Source organism: Montipora foliosa, chromosome 9, assembly GCF_036669935.1.
Source record: "Montipora foliosa isolate CH-2021 chromosome 9, ASM3666993v2, whole genome shotgun sequence".
Classification (NCBI taxonomy): Eukaryota; Metazoa; Cnidaria; class Anthozoa; order Scleractinia; family Acroporidae; genus Montipora; species Montipora foliosa.
In genome coordinates, this window is record NC_090877.1 from 14,968,597 (window position 1) to 14,993,950 (window position 25,354).

The following is a 25,354-nucleotide window of genomic DNA, read 5'->3' on the forward strand; positions in this document are numbered from 1 at the left end:
ATTTCAAATACACCTGTTTATTTTAACCGGAATTTACCTATTTAATGCCGGTCCGCCATTACTAACTTAACGATCTTGAGAGGGCTGGATCGAGGAGAAAATGACGTCAAAGACTCACAAGCTTAAGAATGCAATGCGTGTGTACGCCGCAGAATTGATATGCATCACGGGAGTTTTGCATTTTCAGACTTAAAAACTCGTGTTTTGCATATATAGTAAGTTGTATTCACACGCTGAAATTTTAAGTTGGTGAGTCGGTTTTGAACGTGAGTAATGGCAAACCGTGAAATCCAAAACTTACACTCAAAATAAACGGCCTTCGGACTTTCAAAATCTGAAGAAAAAAAGGAACTGATTTTTTTATTTTATTTTATCACCGGGGCACTTTAACAATCGCTGTGCTCAGATAAGAGTATGCATATTCATCGTTACATGAACAATTACTGACATCTTTGCACAGACTGAAACTATCGGATGGTGACTTCTCCACTGGATAAAGTTATCCGGCCATTGAGCAACTGGGACAAGATGTCTGCCGTGACCTAGTTACAAAACAGGAATCTGGGTAGAGTTATTAAGAGGCGTTTACATTCTGTCATTTAAACCTTTAAGACAAGACCCTCCCTTTAAATGACAAAGTTTGCTGGACTAATTCTGGTTTTTATCTAGTAATTGCCGGTTGTGTATTTTGACCGACACAAACTACGAACAGCGTTCAATTTAACTTCGTCAGTTAAGTCTACTCTCCCTCGAGGACAAGAGAGAGAAAGCCTGGATACGAGAGTGAGTTCCGTTTTTTTTTTTTAAATCACCGCACCCCTCCTTAGAAGTGGTTTGCGGGTCCTTAGTGGTAGGGGGCTGAAAGAACCTAGCAACGTGGTTGGTTTGGGAAAGCAACATGGCTGCACTTCTTTCTTTAGCCATGACGTGATGTAAAAACGACGGATTCTTCAGTACGGCCCACAGAGTTTCATGGTTTTTTCCTCTCTCAATTCCGCAATATCAAAGATAATGTAAAGACTTGATACTTAGTTTATCCACTTATGCAGTTTCACTTATGATTTGAGGGTAAAGTTCGACGCGGGTTGTAACTTACTGTTAGGCCCTCCAACCATTAATAAAGTGAAGTGCAAAATTTTTGTGACGGTAATTACTTATAATACTGTCCTATTTTGAAAATGACGCTAAATAGGAAAAGTCCCTGGCTTTGGAGTAATCATTGCTTTTTCCGGCTCAAGACACCCGCAACGGCGGAAAGCGTAAAAGAAGGGACTGTACTTTCAGTTCATCATGCCATTTCCTAGTCCACCTAACCTCAGCCTTCCTAAAAACTAAAAGGCCCCTCGACAGCAAGAGATATAAAAAGCGGTACAGTCTGTCCTATTTTTTATCCATTCTCTTACTGCCGTGTTACTACAATTAGAAAAAAGGGCTAAAAAAGGCAAGGAGGTTAGCATTTCAGCCAGCCATTTGAAAAGCACCCTGTGTCACGCATCAAGTTGTTTCGCTTGTGTTTCAAAACCTCGTCGTATCTCCAAAGTACGCTCGATGCACTTCCTCGATCTTTTTCACCCATTCCATGGCATACCCTGTATGATCCTCCAAGTAATAAACACGTTTTGGCTGAGGAAAAAATTGAGAACAGAAAAGTTACTTTTGACGGGGAATGCGTATTTACACCTTAAGGACGTTCGCCCCCATTGCTACTGCGCATTTTTTTCGCGCATGTCACGCACACGTCATGCATCGCAGACCACGAAGGTAAACGCGATGCTAAAGGCGCAAACATTTTCCACAAGAATGGAGCGTGAAAGCGTGTGGTATCATGGGATAGCTGTGGACCCAGGTCTTCTCGGAAATGTCACGAAATGACGTGACAGTGCGAATATACCATCGTTTTGAGAACTTCGCTGCGAGTTTACTCTCTTGAATGCTCGGTGACCCCTATTTTTCTTTCCGTAGATCACTTCCTTTTCTGATGTTGTCCATTTTAACAAAAAAAAAATCTGTGGGTGAGAAGTTACAAATATTTCGCATTTTATGTTCTCACGCGACCGAAGTTTTCTTTCTCAGACTAATATGCATCGTTTTTCAAGGTCTATTTCACCTTACAAAAAGACATCAGCTGCAAAGGTTAATTTAGTTGTATTAGTCATGTTGAATTGAGTACGTTTACTTGATCTAAATTCCACTAATGTAGGTTTTTTATTGCTAACAGTTGTAAACTAAGATCGCCTTAAAATAATGCAATCTTCTAAAAGTGCACCTCATGATCTCGAAAACGAGCACGGTGACCCCCATTTTTTTCGCCTTTTTGGCAAAAGTAGATCATTAACTTTCTGCGTGGTAAGTTTTAAAAGATCTGTACATGGGAACGTTTTGGGCGCGAACGTCCTTAATTGGAAGCTTACTGAAGCACGCGACATGCGCGAAGTGCTGAAAAAATCTCTCACGAGTGAGCGAAGCGAACGAGTGAGAGATACTTTCAGCACTCGAAGATAAAATTCGCATCCCCGCGCGGCCATGTAATATCCTCTTTATGTCATGATGACATAAAGATGATACACATGATTATAGTTACCTTAGGACCCACTAAAAATTGTTTTCTAAAAAACTGTCTGTTAGTGGAACTCGAGACTCCTTGCAAAGTGGTACGAACCTTATGCTGCGGTCAAACGAAAAATGTTTGGTAACCAAACTTTCCCCGTGTTTGATGACGTGGCCAAACGCTATCAAACACGCTCCCAACAGCTGAATTGGAAGAAGATTTCGGGCATCTTGGATGCCCTGCCTCGTAATACCCTTGCGCGCGTCAAACATGTTTGGTGATGCCGGCCAAACGAACCAAACACCACACATCAAACACGAGAACAACAGCGATGTTTGATGGTGTTTGATTGGATGTTTGATGGATTTCAAACTGTATCAAACAAGATCAAACAGCATCACACAAAGTAGCCAAACGACAACATGTTTGGTCATTAAACATTTTATGTTTGACTGGAGCTTCAGCACTAAGCCAGTCGGGCAATGAATGTACATGTAACTAACCGTGTGAACGAAGAAAACTTCAAAGTTCTTAGCTTCTGGTCTAAGATCTTTGGTCCTAAAGCAAAAGAAAGAAGTTAAAACCACTAAGTAGGGAAGCCTGCATATCTGCTTGGACAATGTTCACTAAAAGGAACTGATTTGACCATGCGTGAGGAGTGTATGTACGCATGCAGGGACAGGAGATCATATACGACGCCATGAAATGTCCTCGGCACATGAAAAATCGCCAATGATGATGACATGTACTCAGGACATTTTATGGTTTCATACATGAATGAGGAGAGTCATGTGCTCGGGACGCAATGGGGTCACTCTTTTGATCAGGACAATGGGCCCTTTGCAGGTTTCGTGATTGCATGGTACAAAAACCGCCATACTGGGACGCAAATTGCTCACTGGGACATCTAAAACAAAGAAAATTTTGATTAGCTTGCGTTGTTTCCGATGCCCCAGTGCGCAATTTGCGTTCCAGTATGGTGGTTTTTGTACCACGTGATCACTAACCTGCAAAGGGTCCATTTATGGGGTCATACACAAACTCTGTAAGTCGACCTTCCACGTGCAATAGGGCAGTCTCAATTTTATCGCACAGTCAAAACAGAACTCATTACTTTGGCAGGCCACGAAAAGCGCGGCGTAGGTCATTTCAGTCCAATAGGCCATTTCCGAGTTCATGTCTGCCTCCTCTTCAAAGCGAGTCTAAGTGCGAGGTTTTTGTGATGGTAATTAGTTCTACTTTACATATGAATGAAAACTAATTTTCATAACAAAACCTTCGCACTTAGACTAGCTTTGAAGAGGAGGCAGACATGAAACTCGGAAATGGCCTATTGGATAAGGGAAGTAGCGAAATACGTTTTGACCAATTGCAATCTAGTGCAGAACCAAAGCGATCATCCAATAGCACGAATATTGGAACACTTACGAGCTTCATGTATATTGCTACGACGATTTTGGAGAAAAAAGAACCAAACATATCGTATTATGAGGGTCAGATCCCACACGTATCCCAATTAAAGTGAAAACAGAGGTTGGTTTTACATGCACCCAAATTCAAATATTCAATGTTGTTAAGGCAAATCCCTTCTCCAGTTTCCGGTAAACCTATTTTTATTCATTTTCTCCTCGAATATTTAACAGACAAGCGAGTAGATGCGCTTGTGCGGTTCATTAAAATCTCGAGGACGACGGTGTTATGCTTTAGAATAAAAATTTTCGCTAAAGCAAAAAGGTACGCTAAAGGATTTTCATCCCATGATGAATGTAAGTCTATTTTCCTGATAGGGCGATTAAGCATTTTTGAGACGCGGACCACAACCGGAAGAGAGCTGTTTGCCTTTTTAACTTGTCTTCACACAACCACATTTGCATTGCTAAGCATCTTTTCTCTATTAAAGATGATAAATATAAAAATAAGCACGCATTGCGTACGTGTGGTAGTGCAGTAATACAGCGCTGTATTCCAAAATTGTCAACTGAGCTGCGTTTTGTCTTCCAGGAGATTCAAGTTATCTTTGTGTAATACTATGTAGCTCTAATAGTACACGATATTGTTTTGGTACCGTATATTTTTATAATGCCATGATAGATGTCTTAGATAAATAGCCCCCTGAGAAGACATGTGGTTACTAAAATATTAAATGCAGAAAGATTGAAGAAAATAAAAGGCAATTGAGAAATATTGGCTTCGACGCTGACATGTTGATCATTTTCAAGTTCCCTTACCACTTGTTTTGCACCTCAAGTTTAAGCGTGCACACTGAGCGTCTAACAGCTTTCTAAGACAAAAGTTCACTGACGTTAAGCCCAGTCCGGCGGGGTTAGTATTTGGATGGGAGACGTCAAAACATACGACTTGGCGTCAGAGACATAGGACCGAAAATTATATTTTAACGCTCAAAAATGCGAACTAAGCAAGGCACAGATTTTGTTAGCCTGCTTTATGCAAAACAAGTATTGATGCAAAAGTAAATAAATATTGATACAGTTTTTAAGAAGAGCAGAAGAAAGTTTTCAGGAAGTGTCGATCGAGAATAAAATATTTTGCCATTAGCAACAAAATTTGCGACATGAAAAGAACTTAAATTTTGAACCGAGGATATAAGTTACCATCAGCGAAACACATTTTGGGAGATATTTGCTGTGTTCAATTTTTCTATTGTACTTTTGGCTGCACAAGCAACTCGCAAAATCGAAAGTGACATCGAATTCAGCGGGCGCCGTGATCAAGTTACCTTGCATGTTTACTCGTGAAACAAAGGATATATCTGTGTAAAATGATGGCAAGACACCGGGTTTTTGTTTTTGTTAGTTTTTTTTTCTTTCAAATGCTTTAAAGATTGACAAGAAATGTGCGAATTCAACACGAAGATTGCAATCGCCCAACTCTTGAGGTAGAACCATTGTTTCTGCAAAGTAAAAAAAATTACTTTCTTAGACGAGGTTATTTATCACCAGGTAATTCCACCGTTTTGGAAATAGCAACTGCCTTATTATTCATCACCGTCACAAATTCTTACCGATTTTTGGGGCTCATTTTGTTGAAACTCAAGCACGCTTCCAACAAGACCTGTTTATTTTCGTGATTTATGCACGCGTTGCGGGCCTATTGGCACCGCAAACTTACACTTTTACAACCCGGTGACATAGTTTGTAGTACAGCGCACTACCACAAAAATCGGAGAGACACCACTGTCCCGCCACGTGAAATGTTCTCTTCCGGTTGCCGTCCGCATCTCAAAAACGAGCGTACTTAAGCTCCCTAATGGCAAGTTTATGGCAGACTGCGTAGTTTCAGTACTTTGTGGGGAATAACGGTATGTTCGGCGCCTCGTATGAAATTACAATTTTGTCCGTTTGCCCCCACAGAGGACTGGAACGACCCAGGATTCATTAGGAACACACTATTAGAGAAATGAATGAATTGAATGTATTGAATCTGAACCGACCTTCTGAAACAGTTAATAAAAACGTCACGTGAACCAACTATTAAATTTCAGAAACGTTCAAATACTACTAAACAATACCAAGGAATCTCTCCCTTGAGAACCATCGCCGACGCATCAACGTAGTATAAGTGAGGGCCTTCCGTCAGAATAAGCTGCCTTCTGCGAGGAAACAAACCCTGTTGATAGCATATATGACCGTCATTTTCATTAGAGGCTGGTCCTCACTAGCGAGGGAACCTTAAGCACAAGTGGCAACTTGCGCAGACGCGTTTACTCTTTGTTAATTAGCGTCTATTGTTCTATTAAGCTCAATAATGCAAGCATTTTGATTGGTTCTCACCTATGATGGTAATGGTAATAGTAGTGAATTTATAAAGCGCATTTTCTATTCACATATTCAAATGCGCTTTACAAGCAAGTGATCTATGGGTGAGATCGGACATCAGCATATACATGATCTATGAGAGGACAGACGCATACCAACCTGACGTCATCATCAAAAACTCTTAATTCAGCTTCATTTTGGTGCATAGTATAAAACCAAATTTTCTCGCATCGATGGGTTACCAGTATTTTCTTAGCTATGGTGCTCCGCGCGCGCGCGCGGAGCTCCGCTAAAACAGTGGAGAGCGTTGAAGGTGCGCTCTAATTGTCAACTCAAACTCCGAATATCCTTTGCTATTCACCTCCGAGCAACTCGCGCGGGATTCGCGACCGAAAATATTGCAATCGTTGCAGGAATAAATGAGTTAAAACTATCTTTTTGTGCTACATTCTCTCACTGTTTAAGAGAGTGACATCAGTTTGCGGTAGCACGCGAACCAATCAGCCGACCAACCCCTCTTACAAGATACAGTTGTCTTGATACGAGGCAAATAGGCCATTTCCGAGTTCTGGCCTGCCTCATCTGCAAAGCGAGTCTAAGTGCGAAGTTTTTGTTATGAAAATTAGTTTTCATTCATATGTAAAGTAGAACTAATTACCATCACAAAAACTTCGCACTTAGACTCGCTTTGAAGAGGAGGCAGACTTGAACTCGGAAATGGCCTATTCTGACTGCGGCATATGATGGTTTCTCGCTTCGCGGCTCGGTAAATATTCTACCTCCACTTCGGTGAATAGTTGTTAAATATAAAACAAATAGATCAGTTTCATGTTGCTGTGCGTCTGTTCAGTAATACATCACAGAATTCTGTAAAATGGGGGTAAGAACATTAGTGACACACTCGGCTTCCGCCTCGTGTGCCGCGTTTTGTTCTTACCTCATTTTGATCAAGACGCTACAGGTTTTACGTATGTTGCTCCTGGTTATGATGGGATCGCGAGTGAAAACGACAATCTTGGACAAAACTCTTCGGAAAAATTATAGCTTCAACACGAAGACGCTTAAAAGGGGTCCCTTCACACACTGCCTTTGTTCGAATTCATTCAAGAACTACTGATCAATTATCCAAGACGGTGAGCAACAAACTGCAACACAGAGACGTAGGCTCTGAAAGATATTTCTAGCGAGAGAAAAAGGAACTGGGGACTAAAAACGGCCATAAGGGTTTTTTTTTTATTGCACAAATTATCACAGAGCTCGGTTGCGTCCACGGTTGATTGACAAATCATTCGCATGTGCCTAAAGTACCATGCCTTTTATAGTGCATCTTCGTGTTTAAGCATCATTTGACATAGACACACAAAGTATATTGTTCCTTTCCCCCCTCCCCTCCCCCCCCCAACCAATACCACTGTTGATAATGTGATGCAAAATACTGTGCAAGCTTTTGGCCGTTTTTTTTTTTTAACGAACATTGGAATGGGGGAGCCGTTTTTTAACCAACATTGGAATAGGGGGAGAGGGGAAAGTAGGAAGAATTTAATCTTCATCACACAGACAAATAAGAGTAACACATTTTCCCAACGAGTTTTGTCCAAGATTGTACGCTCAGGGACTTTAAGATCTACGACGGCGATGTTGACGAAAGATAACTTTGCACTATTATTCTATCTCGTTCACGTCGAGCTATGTGGGAGAAGTAACCTAAAAAGAAATTGGTACGAGCGGGTTTTAAATTCTTTGATAGACTATTTTCCCCATCCCATAATGCAGGATTCGAACTCGCGGGACCGCATGCAAGTCCAATCGAAAACTGGTACCTTGACCGCAGGTACCACTTTAAGTAACCCAGAGGCAAATATCACTGACCTTTCGTTTGTCGACTACGCCTGTCTTGAGAATGAGATTATTTTCAACGAACTGATGCCTAAACAAAGGGAAAAAAGACTGAGGCTATTCTTTATGGAAGTTACAATAATAATAATAATAATAATAATAATAATAATAATAATAATAATAATAATAATAATAATAATGATTATTATTATTATTATTATTATTATTATTATTATTATTATAGTGTGTGATAGTTTGTCTGAATATGTAGTTGATTGCGGTTATATTTTAACCGACAACAGATGATGTACGCGATGTTAACGATCGAGCTATTTGTTGTTTTCGCAAAAAGATCGAACGAGACTTTGCGTACAAGTTAGTTTTGTTAAATAAACAAGTGCGTGAATATCGTGCAAAAGCACTGTTTCTGATGAGGTTTGGTCCTAATTCCTGACTGACATAGAAAGCGTGGTGTATAAAATCAGAAGAAACGTTTTTTCCACTTCCGAGAAAGCCATTGTGTGGCACATTCCTCGAAGTGATTTTGCAAGTAGGGAAAAAGGTGTCAAGTTGTACCTATCTGAAGGAATGTTAACGATTGGCTGTGACAATAATGGAAGAAAAACAGACAAGAATAGATTATGCATAAAAACAAGTTGTAACACGACACTATAATAAAAGGAGGGTTTCATGTCTGCGCATGGGCAAACTGTCACGTCAGCCATCGAAAGCACTGAGGCAGGAAATGGAAACAATGCCATAGAAGTGGAATTACTCATTGGAACTGATTGGAATTACTTTTGCAATCATTTCCCTTGTGTTGTGAACTACTGCATGCGAATAGATAACTCGTGCCTTGCGACAACTCGTGCGTAGAATAAAAAGTTCGACCCGGACAATAAATTCGATGGTCAAAATTCAATTTGATATTTTCTGTGTAAGCCCGCAGTATCTTCCACCAAATTTGGGCCTCAGTCATTCAGTGTATTTGCTTTAACACTCTTTGTGATTGATGAACGTCATCTGGTTCAGTAAGAAACCATAAAATTGACTACTGCCAGCGCCAAAGCTTGGACATGCGCAAAACCGTGAAATTGTCCCCTTTAAAGAACTTTTATTAAAGCCAGTGAAATATAGTGGGACTGTACTGGAGGTTGGGGTCAAAAATTGCGTTTATCTCAACATGTTTATATTAAAACGTAACATATCCAAAGGACATTTTAAAGACGAAAAACCCCTTACCATTGCGACTCTCGTTCCTGTTTGGATAGTCTGTTTTCCCTTTCGCTATCTGTGAGTGGCAAAATATTTTTTCTGCCCGTTGGTTTAGTGTCGTCATCAGTTAGGCCGACTTTTTTTAGTAGTTGTTCATCAAAGTCGTCGAACTCTTCCTCACTGTCGTGAAGGCTGACCTAAAATGACCAAAATGACAGTCCCTGAACTGTTACGGCGCAAACATTGCGATTTAGTTGCTCACAAGCATTCAAGGGACAATTTAAGTGAACTACTACTAACTTAAGGCAAGTAAGCGATAAACACCGATACTGCATGCATGTGTCGTTTCTTGATGTTAAGTGGACGCATAAGGGCGTAGAGTCGCGGCAGTTTTAACGTTTATCAGTCAATGCTGACTTTAACCCAAGACTTAGCCCGGCTGTAGCTCACAATATAACGATATTTCTGACAGACCAAGGGGAACACGTGATTTTGAAAAGGATGATCCACACATATTAAAGTGATGGCTATTTTTGGAAACCACCGAGTGCACATTTAAGAGAAATTTGTCAATTTTTTTTTCAAATTTCCATCTTTATCATCGTTAGCTACATACGACAAATATCCCTGGAATGCATTTGTTTGACTCTTGGCAATGTGAACTGTAGCATTATTTTTTGATCTCTTTTGATACGAATCTTTTTTTTTTTACTTTTACTTTGCAACAGCGTCACATTGCCCTCTTTAAAACAAGAACTGCAGTGTTATTAGATGATCCTCATTCTTGGCTGTCCCTGTAAACAGCCTTTAAGAGTCTTTGCTTGTGTCGGTCGCTTCGCCCACAAGTTAATTCGCCAGCAATGAAGTTAATTATTCCACAAGCGTAGGTGAGTTAACGTCGATGTAGGCGAATTATACGATGGGCAAGTTAACTTGTGGGCTACTAAGCATCAGGTTATATGCTTGGTTGTTTGTTTATCAGTTTGTTTTTTTCTGTTTTTACCCTGTATATACTGCGCAATCCTTCTTGGTCGGTGCACGTAGACGGCAGATAAGGTAGCAGATCGGGAGGTGTTGTGTTTGGAAGATTCTCCCAATCAGTTCCTAGAAAAGGAAAAACTGTTTTTGATTCAACTATTATAATCTTAAGTTGAGATAGAGTTTAACTCCCAAAAAAAAAACTTTCCATAACTGAAGCTGGCCTCTTTAGATACGTACATGTAGTTCGCGTGACATATCAAGTGAATGTTTTCTAGGTGTCCGTGCGTAGAGTTTTCTAGTGGACTTACACAAATGTGGAAGGGGATAGGCGGATAGGCTAAGCTGGGGTTTCCCTACTAACCGACCAGTATCATCCTCCCTGAATTTGTTCGAACCCTCAAATGAAAGGACCTGCCCATCAACACAAAGCGTGCTGCTATGTCAAGCTGAAAAGTATCGCTTTACTTAATTACTACAACATAATTATTTTCTATCCTTTCCTTGTTAAGACTTATCTTATTTCAATTCCTATACTTCTTTCAATTCAGAACCGTCATTTTTAGCGACGTAGATCTCCGTATTTTATTACATAATTTACAAAAGTAAGGCCCAGGTGGTATAAGCTTCATAGTTACTTTGGCTTCCTCGCCATTTCCTAATAGACCACTTTCGATATATTAAAATTCAGCCTCAAGATGATATCTTGTTTAGGACTGAATTTTAATACAGTGTATATATTGCTCAAAGTATATACTGTAGCTATGCAAACTCGATTTGCATTAGCAATTAATACCCTGGGGTATACGGTTACATGTGCCCGCCCCCATCACTCTACTCAAGGCTGCAAAAGGGACGAGTTTAGCAAACCCCCCACCCCCACCCAATAGAGTAAGTTGGGATTATCCCCATAGCTCCCATCTTTGCCTGGTCTTGGGATTGTCCCAGGCCAGAGCGATTCTCCATATCTTATTACCATTAATAACAACACCCAGGGTAGAATAATTTATTACACTATGTTAGACATGGCAAAAAAATACCTTCATAGAAATTATGGCTCTTCAAAGATGAAAATCCTCCACATTCATCACAGCCAAGTCTCTTTGTTGGATCAAGCACCTTAAAAATACAAATTAAAAATTATAATGGAAAAAAAGGGAAATGTTATTATAATGCTACTCACGTGTTCTTCATATGTCAGAGTGGTAGTGATAACAGCGGAGCACGCACAGAGCACCATGGGTAAGAAAATATGGTAACCCATCTTTGCGAGAAAATTTGGTTTTGGTCAATGTACGACCGTCCACCCCTCCATGTATGCCAATGTGACCAGTATCAAGTGACCATATCATGGGCTCAAGTTTTGGGCTCATCGAGGTCAGGTGTGTTTTTAAAATTGACTGCTGACCAGGTACAGGGTTTCTATTGGATCACAGGCTCAAGCCAGGCTAACTTATTGTAAGAATAAATAACCCAGGAGCTATAATTTTAGGCTTGGCTACATCTATATACTATTGGCAAAGTATCTTCTACTACACCTATACATGTACTGTATCCCAAACGCACCATATCTGGGACTTTGTCGTGACTCACATGGCTGCCATAATAGTTATTTTTACCATCTAGTCGATGTGTTCTGTCAGTTATTTCACGTAATGCACCTAGTTTAAAATCACCTCAACCTTAATCCACAAGTAACCATGGATTTTTAGTAAAACAGAAGTTTTTAGACCTAATATCAAACTTAATCTTCACTGCAGACCATACCTGGTCATTAAGTTGTCCTGAGGTTTAGGCTGAAGGTTTGGGTCCAGGTTGTTTTTAAGGCTAGCACCTTTCAAATAGCCCCGGAAGGACCTTTTTCTTACATGAAATAAATTCTTGAAAAAAGAGTAAGTTTGGTTGGGTTACGGATGGCACTTGGTACTGTAGTGTGTAATCTAAGAATGCTCACCAATAACTTCTGGACCAGATCTTTCGGAACCTCTGGAAAGCCATTGGGGAATTCAAAGTCTAAGGCAATTATCTTTTTAAATATCTGATATTCATTACTGTTGAAGAAAACAAACAAGCAAGCAAATTAATTTGTGGAGATTTGTATATCCAAAAAGAGGGTATACGTCATTGAGATTTTTCAAAAGATTTTCTTTCTTTCCACCTACAACACATTTTCAACACATAGCATATTTGATTTGTGAGGGGTTGCAATCATTTCCATCATGTCTTAGAGATGCAAGAGAGGGCACATGTGAGTGCTGGGAGCAAAAAGGAAAATTAATGTGACAATTTGTGAGAGGCTTAAAAACAAACATTGTTTTGATCACCAACATTGTTTCACAGCAGGCACATAGCAGTTATGAATGTGCTAGACCACAATCCAATTTCTACAGTGCTTTCACTGGTTCAGTTATGCCTTGGTACCAGATGGCCACTCAATCTAAGAAACAACAGTTACTCTGAGCAGTTTTTCTCACATTTGTAGCAGAAACCACAGCTTACTGGGTATGGTACAAGGGAAAATGCAAAGCAATACTCACCTCGCTCTAAATGGGGGAAGGCCGGAGAGAAGTTGATAAATAATACAACCTAATGCCCAAAGATCTGAGCTGCATTAAAGATAGACAAGGAGAGAGAAAAATATTAACTTCTTTTGTTAACTCAAAGCAACTCAAAGCAATACACTTTTCAGGTCATACCATAATCTTAAAAATCAAGCAGGAGGGGGGAGGGGGGGGGGGGGGTGGGGGGCAGGTTGATCACGTACTCCAAACAGTTGGAAATTATTATTATTTTTAACAAATCAGTGATGTTAACTTAGAATAACTGTTACCTTTTATTTGCTCTTTTGTCTGTTAGAAGCTCTGGTGACACATACTGAGCTGTTCCTACAAATGAATTTCTTCCTGCAAAGGTAAAATTTTCAGTACCAATGAATAATGATGATATAGTATTCAAGACTGCAAGATGAAAGAACTTGCTTTCAAATTTGAATCTGCTTCAATCTACTTACCTTGATAATACATCATTTTTATCTTCAAGTTCTGTTTGGTTTATTACTGTCTGCATTAGAAAGTACTTCCTAAAGGTTTTGTTTTATGAAACCAGCAGCTTGTTTCTCGATTGTGCCAAAACTTTTCAGGTGAGACAAAACCCGCGGCAAACCTTTAGAACAAAGAGCTTTTAAGGCATCAAACTTCAAAATCATTTTGGTTTTTGTTTTCCTTGAAAACATGTCAAAAGACTAGTTATTCAAATTAAGTGGATAGCACCTTCACAAAGAGCTTTTCAGGCCTGAAAAGTTTTCTGAACTTTTGAGAAATAAGCCAAAGATCAGTGTGAAAGAAAGTTCATGGGCAATGGAAATTCTAATGTTTGCAGATTTGGCTATTTTTTATGTTTTTCACCTTTCATGTCATTAGCAAAATAAGAGGGAAAAGTTCCCTTTATCCAGCATTTGGTTTCTCAGGTTTTCTTTCTATCCCAGACATTGAGTGCTATTTAATGCTCAGAATTCAGCCACAATTTGAGACATTATAAAATAACAAGATAATGGTAATGAATTCATCAGATCCCAGCCAACACATTGACCAATGCATTGGCCAACCGTTGGTCGACAAATTATCTCCATGAACAACAAGTGTTGAAAGAGACTAGTTATGTTAAGTTGTGCCAACCACTTGAAATTATTCCATTATGAGTTCGCTTGAGACTCCATACATGTACAAATCTAACTGAGTGGAGGCTAGAAACTGCTAAAAAGGATTTCATTAGGGCTGTCAGTGATTGCAAAAAAGAAACATTCAATTTGAAAAAAAAAAGCTTTCAAGATGCTGCTTTGTTTACAGCAAAGGTGTCACATGTCAGCTGATGCACTGACCACAAGTTGTTTGGATCGAATTCACTACAATACCCACTAACAAAGAAGTTGCTAACTGATGACAACGCACATAGGTTTGAAAAGAAAAGCTTACTTTATAATGGTGTTTCTTTTTATGAGTTACCTTTCTGGTCGACATCAGTTCCACTGAGGATTTTTGCTGTACCAAAGTCAGTTATTTTTATGTGCATGTCTCCATCCAAGAGAATATTTTCTGGTTTCAAGTCTCTAAAATAAAATTGCATGAGGAAAAAACCCTTTTTTTTACATGTAGTATGCTGCTTTAGAAATAATAAAATTATCCAACAAATCAGGGGGGCAGGGATTCAAATATTCAATGGCTGTTAAGACTGTTGAATCACTCGTTTTTTTTAAAGAGTTTGGAATGGTGTTGATAGTCGTACTGGTGGTGGTGATGGTAGTAGAAGTAGTTCATGTAGTAGTAGTAATAGTAGTAGTGTAATACTCTTGATTATTGCCTGTGGTTCAGGGTTCAGCTCCTACAAAGATTTTGCTCTGTCTAACACCAGTCAATTTTACTTGTCAATGGCTTAAGGAAGTATGGTATGTGTGAAAGAGATTATAATTCTGTAATTTTCATATTATTTGAACAGCAGTTACAGTGCAATGCGCGTAACTGTGGCCACCCAACAAACTTTCACATTTGACAACTACGCGAAAATACATCAATTCAACATGTAACGGTGTTCAACTTACAACTATGCCAACTTTGCAAGGAGGTGTGACTGTCAATCAAACTTGCATATCCTAACTGGCGGACAATTTGTAAAAAAACTTTGTTAGGCGGCCACGGTAATGCGCGTCGCACTGTAAGTGAAAGTGATCATCGCAATCAATGAAGCAACTTGAACCCTTGCAAAAAAGCCTTATGGCCAGAAGATAAATTAAAATAAATTAATGCACCTATGGTAATTACATTTTTAGATGAAGGCCCCATTTTGACATCCAACACAAAGCGTTGCTACCAATTTCCTTTTTACTCTGTCTAACGCCAGACGATTTTAACTCACCAAATGGGGGTGTCGTAGGGCACATGAGGGGTCAATACAGCTGTAGGTTTAAGGCACTTATTACTATGCAGACTATTAAGTTCAAGTCAACCAACAGGGTTCCATTTTTACTACCAACGGTTACGTTTGAAGCAACAGTTGGCAGACAGTTAAAAACAGAAAATGGCCAAAGTAGATCAAACATAGTCATTAATAATAAATTATTTACATATTACCTGTGAATAATTCCTAATCCATGAAGATGTTCTAAGGCTGACACAACTTCAGCTGAATAAAATCTTGTGCAATTTAGATCAAAAGACCCAAGCTAGTGACAAAAAAACACTTGAATGAGTGTTGCAATACTTAATGAGCTCATTCAACTTCTTATTTTTTAATGTGTAACCTTAGCAAGAATCCCAAAGGGTTCAGCACAGGAATAAAAAAGCTTTTATCATGCATTGCTTCATTTTAGGTCACACAGCAAGTAATGTTATGAGAGCACAAAAATGTACTTTGAGGCACAAACCGTGTCACTGACTTGAGATAGCACATGTTATACTAACATACATGGTTTAAGTTTGGTGCTTTGAGATGCTACAGGTGCATAACTTTAGGCTTATTACAGCACTTGTTACAATCCGACTTTATTGTAAAATGTCATAAAAACAGAGCAGTTAACTTGCTACAGTATCTTTATTGTCTAGAACCTTAATAATGTAGGGAAGCAGCTCTCCTTTCTTGGCGTAGCTTAATCCAAAATCTGTACAAAAAAAATGCTAAGGAAAACAGTTCTTAAAAGGAAAATTCAATCCAGAAAGTCTGAAAAAAGGTATTATGTACCATCTTACTACAACTTTAAAAAAATTAATTAATAATGTAAGTGTTTTTTTATGTTGAGCACTTTCCACATGAATAGAGTGAAATGAATAGTGAAATGCACATTACAGCAATGAGCTGTGAAAGACATATTTCAAGTCAGCAACCCCTACTTACATGAACAGGAGCCTACCAGTTAATCTTAAATCTCCCATTAAGAAGCTTGAGGAAAACCTCTAGTCAGGTTGAGACTGAATGGAACTGAGTCCACACACAATTGCAGAGGAGAGAAGTGTGGTTGGTGACCACTATGCCATCCTAGCTGACTCCCATACAAAGAGTGGTTGGATTCAAATTCAGTACAAACCAGTAGCCAACACCAGAGTGAAACCAGCAGCATGTGTGAATGCAAAGCTAGCTTCACTGTTCTGCACTGTCTCCTTATAATTTAGATCAAACATTCAAATTCCAATGAACATACATGTAAGTGGTAAATTCAATCACTGATATCAGGAACAGTACACCATGGAAACCAGAAGCAAAAGTAAGTACAACATATTTAAGAGCAAAGAATTTGCATGAAGATGTAAATTTCCAAAAAAAACTAGAGATAATGACCATTATTTACTATTTTTTATTTTGCTGATAAAGACCAGAGTGATACATCCTAAATATATTACTTTCGAATCTCTTACACATTATTTTTTACTGATGAAAGGATACAAAGCTTCTCTTTATCTTGGAATGTAAAATAGAGCCTAACAAAAAATGGATGGTTAAGTTTGCTCAGTACTTCCTTTTCGCGAGTGACGTACTGTGTTTTCTTCTCCCGTATCATGTGCCTTTTTTCCAACACCTTCACTGTGGAAAAACAGAAATTCAGTCACTAGAAACCTAAATCAAGTTACATGTACCAGTAAGTGAAATAATTTACTGTATTTTACATTTAGTTTAGAAGGGAGCTAGAATTCAGAAGGATATGCTTTTCTTTTTCTTCCCCACCTGCCCTTACCCTTCTCCTGCAAAAAGGCAGCATAACAAGTGCCTTGATGACAATGCTTGGGGCTTTAATATGGCTCAATTGAGGACGTAGCTCCTGTGATGTTTTTCCATCAGAGTCACTTAATACCAAAAGTTCAGTGTACACCCTAGAACTCATGTCAACCTAAGCAGAGGTTACTAAGAAACTTTTTCAATACCAGCTTTCCATTTTATGGTGTTTTTAATTTAAAAATTGTCTCAATTTGGTCACTTTTTTTCAGATTCCAACTCCTTTTTATCTTTTCTGTGCCTAGCTCTAGGGGCTAGGGGGAACGAAATAATACCATCAGTGAACTTGATTCTTGTTAACATAACCACAATTGTCATAATTATTTATTTTTTCCAGTCTCTGTAGACACAAAGACATACATGTATCTTCCATGTAATCTTTTACCCTGCCCATTAAATTAAACAAAAAAAACACCCCAGATTTTTTTTCCTGGGAAATGGATATATGAACATCAGTAAATCATTCATTTAGACATGAGCTGGTATATTGTACCATTTTCAAACAGGGAGATCATGAGACCAGATGCTGTGATTAAATTATTATCATTGATAAAGGTGGCACTGTCAAGTGGTTAGTGCATGGGATTTGCAGGGCAATGCAGGCATTTTGAACGTCTTAACGTCAACTCGACCCATAACAGTTGCAAATAGCCTTCTGCTAGTTGAGGTTCTTAAAACATCTCGCTTGATTTGTTTCTTTCAGGTTATTAACCCATTGACTCCCAGGGGTTCCCCATTGACGAGTAAAATCTTCTGGCGTTAGACAGAGTAAAATACTCTGGCGTTAGACAGAGTAAAATACTAAGTCTGGCCGGTTTAGGCCGGTTTGGACGTCAAAGGGTAACAATGGGAACATAGTTTTTCCGGGGCAACACTAATTTCCATCCATCAAATCTGACATTGGACATTTCATAACAATTGCACGACGCAATATCCCATGTTAATATTGACAAGCTTGCCGCTTTAAAAAGAATGAAGACAGGCAGAATTACAGCTTTAGTTCAACAAGAAATAGCGTTTCTAAGCTATGCCGCGCTGATCTACAGTATTTAGGTCTAAAAACCCCGTTGAAGACAGTTAACTTTCAATATTGTTTTGCTGGGAACTACTATTTCAATTGGCCCATATCACTCAATGTCCAAACTAAAGATTTTGCCTGTTGAACCTCTCATTCAGTGTGAGGCTGGACGGGCAAAGACAATGCAAAGACAAAGCCTTTATTCCCTACGGACTCCAAAATGGCTGCCAAGTGATAAAGGTGAATACTCTAAACAATTTGATATTCCGGGAGGTTGTCTCGTTAGTCTAGTGGATATCGGAAACTGCAAGGTGAAGCCATCGATCCGGGTTTGAACAACTCTTTGCCTCGCCTATTGTGAATCTTCTCAGCTTGTTTAAAATCTTTGTTTCGTTGAAGTAGATTTGAAGTCTAAAGTAGACTGTACGTCGTATAAGTTGAATAAAAAGGGAAATGTCAGTTTGATGGATGGAAAGAAGTGATGACCGTTTTTTCAGTGAGTGATTAACCCATTGACTCCTTAGCAGATATGTCCAGGATTGACCTTAATTAGATGCAGGCAGATTTCAATAAGCGCCACAAAGTGCCCCATTTCTCTTCTCCCCAACTTCAACATCACTCATGTCTCGAAATACAGACAATATTTGTGTCACCATTTGTTTTCCAAATGCTGTTCATCCAGTAAAGATAAACACTTGCATACAAATAACGCTAACCTTCACCGTTGTAACGTTCTTGTTGGAAATAGGTAGCAATTATGTTCAGACTTTGGACAATTTGTGTTGGATGTCAACATTGAGTATGCATCTACATGTAATTAGGGTTATTTCTGGACATAAGTGCTCCTGACAGGCATCCTAGGATGCCCCCAGCTGATGAGTAAAGTTATCTGGTGTTAGACAGAGCAAAATCTGTTGTAAACCGGTAAGTCTCACTCCTAGCACTCGTGCAATGGGTTCAAGTGAAGAGCTTCTAAACTGGTTTAAGAGCTGAGTGCACTTCCACTACGTTCTTATTCAGACTCAAACTTGATCTCCAAATATTAAAGAAGCCATAATCCAGTCTCAGCCATGGATATAATAGACCCAAAACCCAACAGAGATTTACGATGTAAAAAGGCTTTACTGCTAAACAATAAAAAATGACACTTACTGGCATATTCCTTTCCAGTGCTTATTTCACGAACGACATAAACCTTTTGGAAAAGAAATTGTATCCTTGTAATAAAACTTTTTGATGCATCAACAAAGTACTCATGAGGGAAATTGTGGGATTTGTTCTGAGAACATGTGCATGAGAAAGTGGAAGACCCAGAAAAGGTTTGTTTATGTGCAGCTGCGATAAGGCATATACTTGCCTATTCCTTAACCACACTTCTCTTCTCTTAAGTCCACAATGAAGAGTAGAGTCATTATGGAATTCATAGCATTGGGTGGCTCAAACCAGTTTCAGCACTTGAAAGAAACGTTCTTATTAGAAGGATTGACACTACAACACTTTATCACTTAACAGGAATGTTATGATACCATATCAAACACCAATATTATTATCGCTGGAAAAGACTTGGTCATTTTTGTGGCTTAAAAAGTTACTGTGGCAATGGGAAAGCCTTGCAAAAACACTCCATATTTTAGCTTTAGCTGCTCATATCTCAAAAAAAAAAAAACCCAATGACCCCCATTTTTTATTTCTGAAATGTAATCAGCATGTCAGAATGAAACTTTCTGCAAAGTTTAAAAAAATTCTGTGGAGCAGATTTAGAGCCACCTTAAGGAGCAGAGAGTTTTATCTTGGCCTGCTGATCACTTTTGCGCAATAAGAATTTGGGTCACTGAGTTTGTTTTTCAATTATGAGCAACTAAAGCCAAAATATGGGCTGTTTTTGCAAGGTTCTCCTGTTGCCTTGGTAATTTGTTACGTCACAAAAATGACTGCATCATACATGTAACATTGCTGTTACGTGATAAAGTGTTGTACGTAGTGTCTTGAAATCCTTCCTGCCAATGACAAGGTCTCTTGAAAGTGTTGAAACTGGTTTGAGCCACCTTATGGTTTTAAGCTTAGAAAGCTGTCTTTGTTTAATGAGAGGCTTCTGTTGTAAATAGCTTCTCAATACGTGTATGCATTACATGTATCCAGGCAACTCACACTGTACTCTCATGTCATATGGAACCATTACAGCTGTATCAACTCATTTGTTACAGTTACTAGTACACGTTTATAGCATTTTGCCATCACGGTGGCTTCCTCTCTTACTCCTGCACACATTCTCAGGACTGATTCTCGGAGTATCTCTCAGGAAAGAGGTTTCTCGAAGACAAAATTTTAGAACCTGTTGCATGCATACAAGAATATTTTGAGTTCCACCAAATATTTTGTCCAACATGTGACAACATTGAAAGCATTGAATTTACATTGTATAAAGATCAAGCCTTTACTTGTAAACTTACTGTTGAAAATGATCCTTCGCCTAAAATTTTTCCAAACCTGAAATCTTCAGGTTTTTTCTTCTTCAATGGTTGTGATGACGAAGTAGTTGAAGGTGACTGGGGTGAGGATGACGTCGAGTTGGAAGTTGGCTATTTTAAAAATGCAATCAAAGACACTCTTTTACAGTCCAATAGAGAAATAATGAAAGAATTAACTTTACAAAATAACTTAGGAATACTAGCAGGTTACTTTCTTGGTTCATCTAGATTCCAGAGTTTCTTCATTTTATTACTGTTTTTGATCCATATATCATTATGAAAGCAAGTAATAAAAATTATGGCACATCACTACACAATAATGTAAAAATATACAGTATAAAGGGGACATTTTCAGTTGATGAGTGAAATTGTCTGGTCTTTGACTGAGAAAAATCTATAAGTCTTGTTCTCAGGTGGGGAAGGCTTAAAGCGTGTGTTGTGGCAAAAAAAAAAATTTAAATTGAACTGGTTCAAAATGCAAAGTAACCAAATTGGCAAATTATTTCTAGGTTGGTCACTCCCACCTAGACATTGTGTATAGGGAAAGGCAGTAAAACAGAATGTGACTACTATCACATTGTGACACAAAAACAATACAACACTTGACTTGCACAGTAATGACAGATCAAGGATTATCCCAACTAATGGAAGAATATACTCTTTTACAATTCCAAAAATTATTACATTAGTCACTTCAATATTATTAATTCCTCAGTTAGATACTTCAAAACTTATTCAAGAATTTGAAATTGACTATTATGCAGAAGTAACTGTCCGGGAACTGGTGTTTGTATTTTTCAGAGTCTTCATTTGTCAGTTTTCAATCAATCAATCAATCAATCCACTTTTGATCCAGGTTTATCCCCGTAAACGAGGGTGGCGGGATTTACCCCACTTTTTCAGCAATCTTTCTAACTCCCACTCCATCTTGCTCGATTCATGGCGTCCTTTTTCTCCAAATCAACGCTCTTGCTCTCCTTCTCCACTTACATCTTCCACGTCTTCTTTGGTCGTCCTCACTTTCTCTTGCCCTTCACTTCAAACTCCCAACGCTTTTCTCAGAACATGCCCATCATCCCTCCTCAACACATGCCCGTACCATCTCACTCCATTTGCCTTTGCCATCTGAACCACTGTTTCCTTCAATCCCAACATCTCCATCAGGTCCTCTGTCCTCTTTTTCTCCATCAGTTTTGCACGACACATTGCTCTGACCATTGCTCTCTCAGTCCTTCTCAAAATTGCTATCTCATTTTCCCTCAGACACCATGTCTCACTCCTATATAACATCGCCACTCTTACACTACTCCGATAAACCATTCCTTTCACCTTCAGCAAGAACCTTTTTGAGTTAAGCAACTCTCCACATTCCCTGAACTTCACCCAGCCAATTCTTGCTCTTGCTGTCACAGCTGCCTCACAGCCACCACCTGCATTCACCCTATCCCCAAAATAACAGAAACCTCTCACCGTTTCCACCTCTTCACACAACTCTTCCACCGGTTCCACCGGCTGTCAGTTTTGAAGGTAACTTTTAGCCTATTACTAACCAAGCCCTTGGTTGTTTTTTGTACTGTACAAAAACGATCGAGGTGATGAGGCTAGTTGTTTATTATATGGCATTGTTTCTTTGGGTGAATGTTCGTACATGTGATCTTCGTCTTCCATCAGCTAACTTTGAGCGCTAACCTCTTACATGTAAACCTAAATTCTGCTGCTATAATTGTACTGTTCTGATAAAAAAAATTAAATTCTGCTTTTTAAAAACCTTTTGCGTTTCACTCAACTTGAATTTCCCAGAAGATAAAAAAAATTACAGAAACAGACCATTTCTATGGTCAGACCTCTCAAGTCTCACGATTTTGTCGTGAGACTTACAGTTTTCAGTTTAATCTCACGGTCTCACAACGACACAGACAAATCTCACGATAAATAGAGGCGCAAGCTGAAAGAATAATTTTTTTTGATTAATTTCATTTTTGGCTTGCTTAGGTGAGTTTCTTGCATCAATTCTGTGCAAATTCATAGTTAAACAAACCAAGCTGTTCATTTCTTTATCAGTCTGTTCGTTGGAAACACAGTCCATGACAGACTGTTGTCCATAATCATAATATAGAACACCTGTTCCAAATTAGGTCATCATAACCAGTCTCCCACATTTTGATCGCATTTTCAAAATGGCAGAAATTGCTGATGAACCTGACGAACTTTTGGATAGTTCCAAAAAGGCAGCTACTACACATAATGCTAAGCAATGAGTTCAGTTCAGTGCTCACACAATGGCTGAACTTACCTAAGCTGTGAGTATTGAAGCTGTGAAACTAATTAAAAGTTTATTTCTGTGTTGTTGTCGTCCACACATGTTTTAAGTAAATTATCAGCAGGAAAAAAACACTTTCTCTTAGTTAGAACCTGTGTTTACTTGGTTTTGTTTGCCTGTCAATCAATCTCCAGATTTTTGGTGTTTTGAGGTTGAGAGATCTGTATGGTAATGGTCCATGCTGTACATACACGTAAGATCCCAACTGAAAACCAGCCAATCAGAATACTCTCTTTTGCCTGAGTAGTCTCAAAATTCATTGAAAAAGTCGTGGCTGTGCGCTCACATGAGTACTTGCTAAGTAACCACCTTCACGAGCCACTACAGTCGGCCTACAAGCCTTTCCATAGCTGTGAAACTGCTCTTGTACGTGTGCATAATGATGTCATGCGTGCTATTGATAATCGTCAGTGTGTTATACTTCTTCTTCTTGATCTGTCTGCTGCCTTCGACACCGTCGCCCACGAAATCCTGCTTAATAGATTAAACTCTAAATTTGAAATCAGCGGAACTGCTCTCAACTGGTTTCAATCTTACCTTACTGATCCCACTCATCCTGTTCTGATTAATGGGAATAAATCACAACCTCGTAACCTCAGATGTGGAGTACCCCAAGGCTCTGTGCTTGGACCTATCCTCTATTTAGTGTATACTGCACCATTAGCTGACTTATTTTGACACCATAACTTGCAATTTCACCTCTATGCTGATGATACGCAACCTTACGTTTTCTTTTCAACAAATAATGACCACGAACTGACTGAAGCTGTTGAATGTATCGAGCTATGCCTGACTGATTTGGACAAATGGATGAGTATCAACAAACTAAAATTGAATAAAGAAAAAATTGAGTTCCTCTTTATTCACTCAAAATTTAGACTACAGCATTGCTTGCTGTCAATCTGCTTTGGTCAAGACACCGTCCAGCCTTCTCAAACTGCCAGGAATATTGGTGTCACTTTTGACAGTACCATGTCAATGCTGCCTCATATTAATACTGTATGTAAATCTGCATTCTATCACCTTCATAATCTATCACGTATCAGAAAATTTATATCAACGGAAACTGCCGAAACACTTGTGCATGCCTTTATCTCATCCAAACTTGACCACTGCAACTCCCTTCTGTACAATCTTCCGAAATATGCTGTTTAAAATCTACAGTATGTACAAAATGCCGCCGCACGCTTAATAACATTTTCCTTGAAATTCAACCATATTACGCCCATCTTGAAAGATCTACACTGGTTACCAATTAATGAACGCATAAACTTTAAGATTTTAATTCTCACTTTCAAGGCTTTGCATGATTTGTCTCCCTCGTACATACAAGAACTGATAAGTCTCTACCGTCCTTCAAGAACCCTCCGCTCATCTACATCGCTCCGTCTTAACCCTACCAGCTATAATTTGAAGTCTTATGGATCTAGAGCTTTTGCTGTCGCCTCGCCACAACTTTGGAACGATCTACCAGAACACATAAAAAACTCTGATAATCTCCAGACTTTCAAAACACGACTTAAAACTTATTTATTCAAGGAAATTTTTTTATAACTTTTTCGTTTATGGATTAATTTTTAATTTTAATTTTCATGACTTGTAAAGCGCTTAGATCACGTCTGGATAGGTGCTATATAAGAATTATTATTATTATTATTATTATTAATTGCTTGCCATATCAATTAAAATGGTGAACATTTAAGCAAAGAATAATGTTTCTCTCTGAGTAAACAATATTCTGCTCAAATTTAAACTTAAAATCCCCACACCCTGATTTTCAACAAATATTGTTTCCAAATGTAAAGAAGAAATGAGAACTTTTTTTTCAAATAGGAGTTTTTGAACTATATAAACTAGCTGTACAACTGCATTCTTCGTAGTCCCCAGTAGAGTTTTCCTCAGGTTGTGACAAATTAAAAAAAATGAAAGGACGAAATAAAAATCCAAGCACTCCTCCTTTCAAAGAAAAACATGATAGGAGAAGACCTAAGGTTATTCGTAACAAAAAATCATTACTATAGATATAGGACAGGCCAGAGGATTGAGTTTCACTTGAATTCGAAACTTAACACATTTACTTTCGAAACTGGGTTATTCCACGAACGTCTTCCCATCGTGCAAATTAAGGTAGAAGTGTCTAATATAAAGCTGTTAAAATATGCACAACTTTGAAAACCTCAAAGGTCTACAGAAAAAGGTTTTCGATATCATAATAAAGGTTTAGGTTTTTATCACAATCTAACGAATAAAATAAACTTACTTTAGCTTTCTCCCCGTTTTGCGCCATCTCAGTATTATCTAAACAAGCCAGAGACTAAATATTAACCAACATACTGTATTAATTGTTGTCAGAAGGAAGAGTCGCCGAAGGTGGATACGTCATATATGATACTTTATGTTTTACCCGACGTAGCCTGAGGCCTAAATTTTCCTGCGCGT

The 25,354-nt window shown here is 38.7% G+C and overlaps 1 protein-coding gene and 1 pseudogene across 1 annotated transcript; one reads left to right on the forward strand and one right to left on the reverse strand.

The window, feature by feature from the left end:
* Nucleotides 1-352: 352 nt before the first annotated feature.
* LOC137970096 (3-phosphoinositide-dependent protein kinase 1-like) lies at nt 353-25,297 on the reverse strand. The gene is made up of 17 exons (XM_068816577.1): nt 25,176-25,297; nt 20,578-20,706; nt 19,280-19,322; nt 16,783-16,920; nt 15,951-16,003; nt 15,477-15,568; nt 14,355-14,458; nt 13,184-13,256; nt 12,891-12,959; nt 12,308-12,404; nt 11,394-11,472; nt 10,379-10,479; nt 9,403-9,572; nt 8,194-8,251; nt 6,078-6,175; nt 3,052-3,106; nt 353-1,623 (listed from the first exon to the last, which is right to left on the reverse strand). The coding sequence occupies exons 1-17, from the start codon at nt 25,200-25,202 to the stop codon at nt 1,516-1,518; spliced, it is 1,494 nt and encodes a 497-aa protein (XP_068672678.1). The 5' UTR covers nt 25,203-25,297; the 3' UTR covers nt 353-1,515.
* On the forward strand, nt 23,726-24,469 carry LOC137970344 (uncharacterized; annotated as a pseudogene).
* Nucleotides 25,298-25,354: the final 57 nt, after the last annotated feature.

Coding starts and splice junctions, on each gene's coding strand:
- LOC137970096 (XM_068816577.1), bottom strand. CDS start 25,202: ATGGCGCAAAACGGGGAGAAAGCTAAA. Junction 15,569..15,950: donor TGCTTCCCTACATTATTAAG/GTTCTAGACAAT, acceptor TTTTGTCACTAG/CTTGGGTCTTTTGATCTAAA. Junction 9,573..10,378: donor GATTGCGCAGTATATACAGG/GTAAAAACAGAA, acceptor TGGTCATTTTAG/GTCAGCCTTCACGACAGTGA.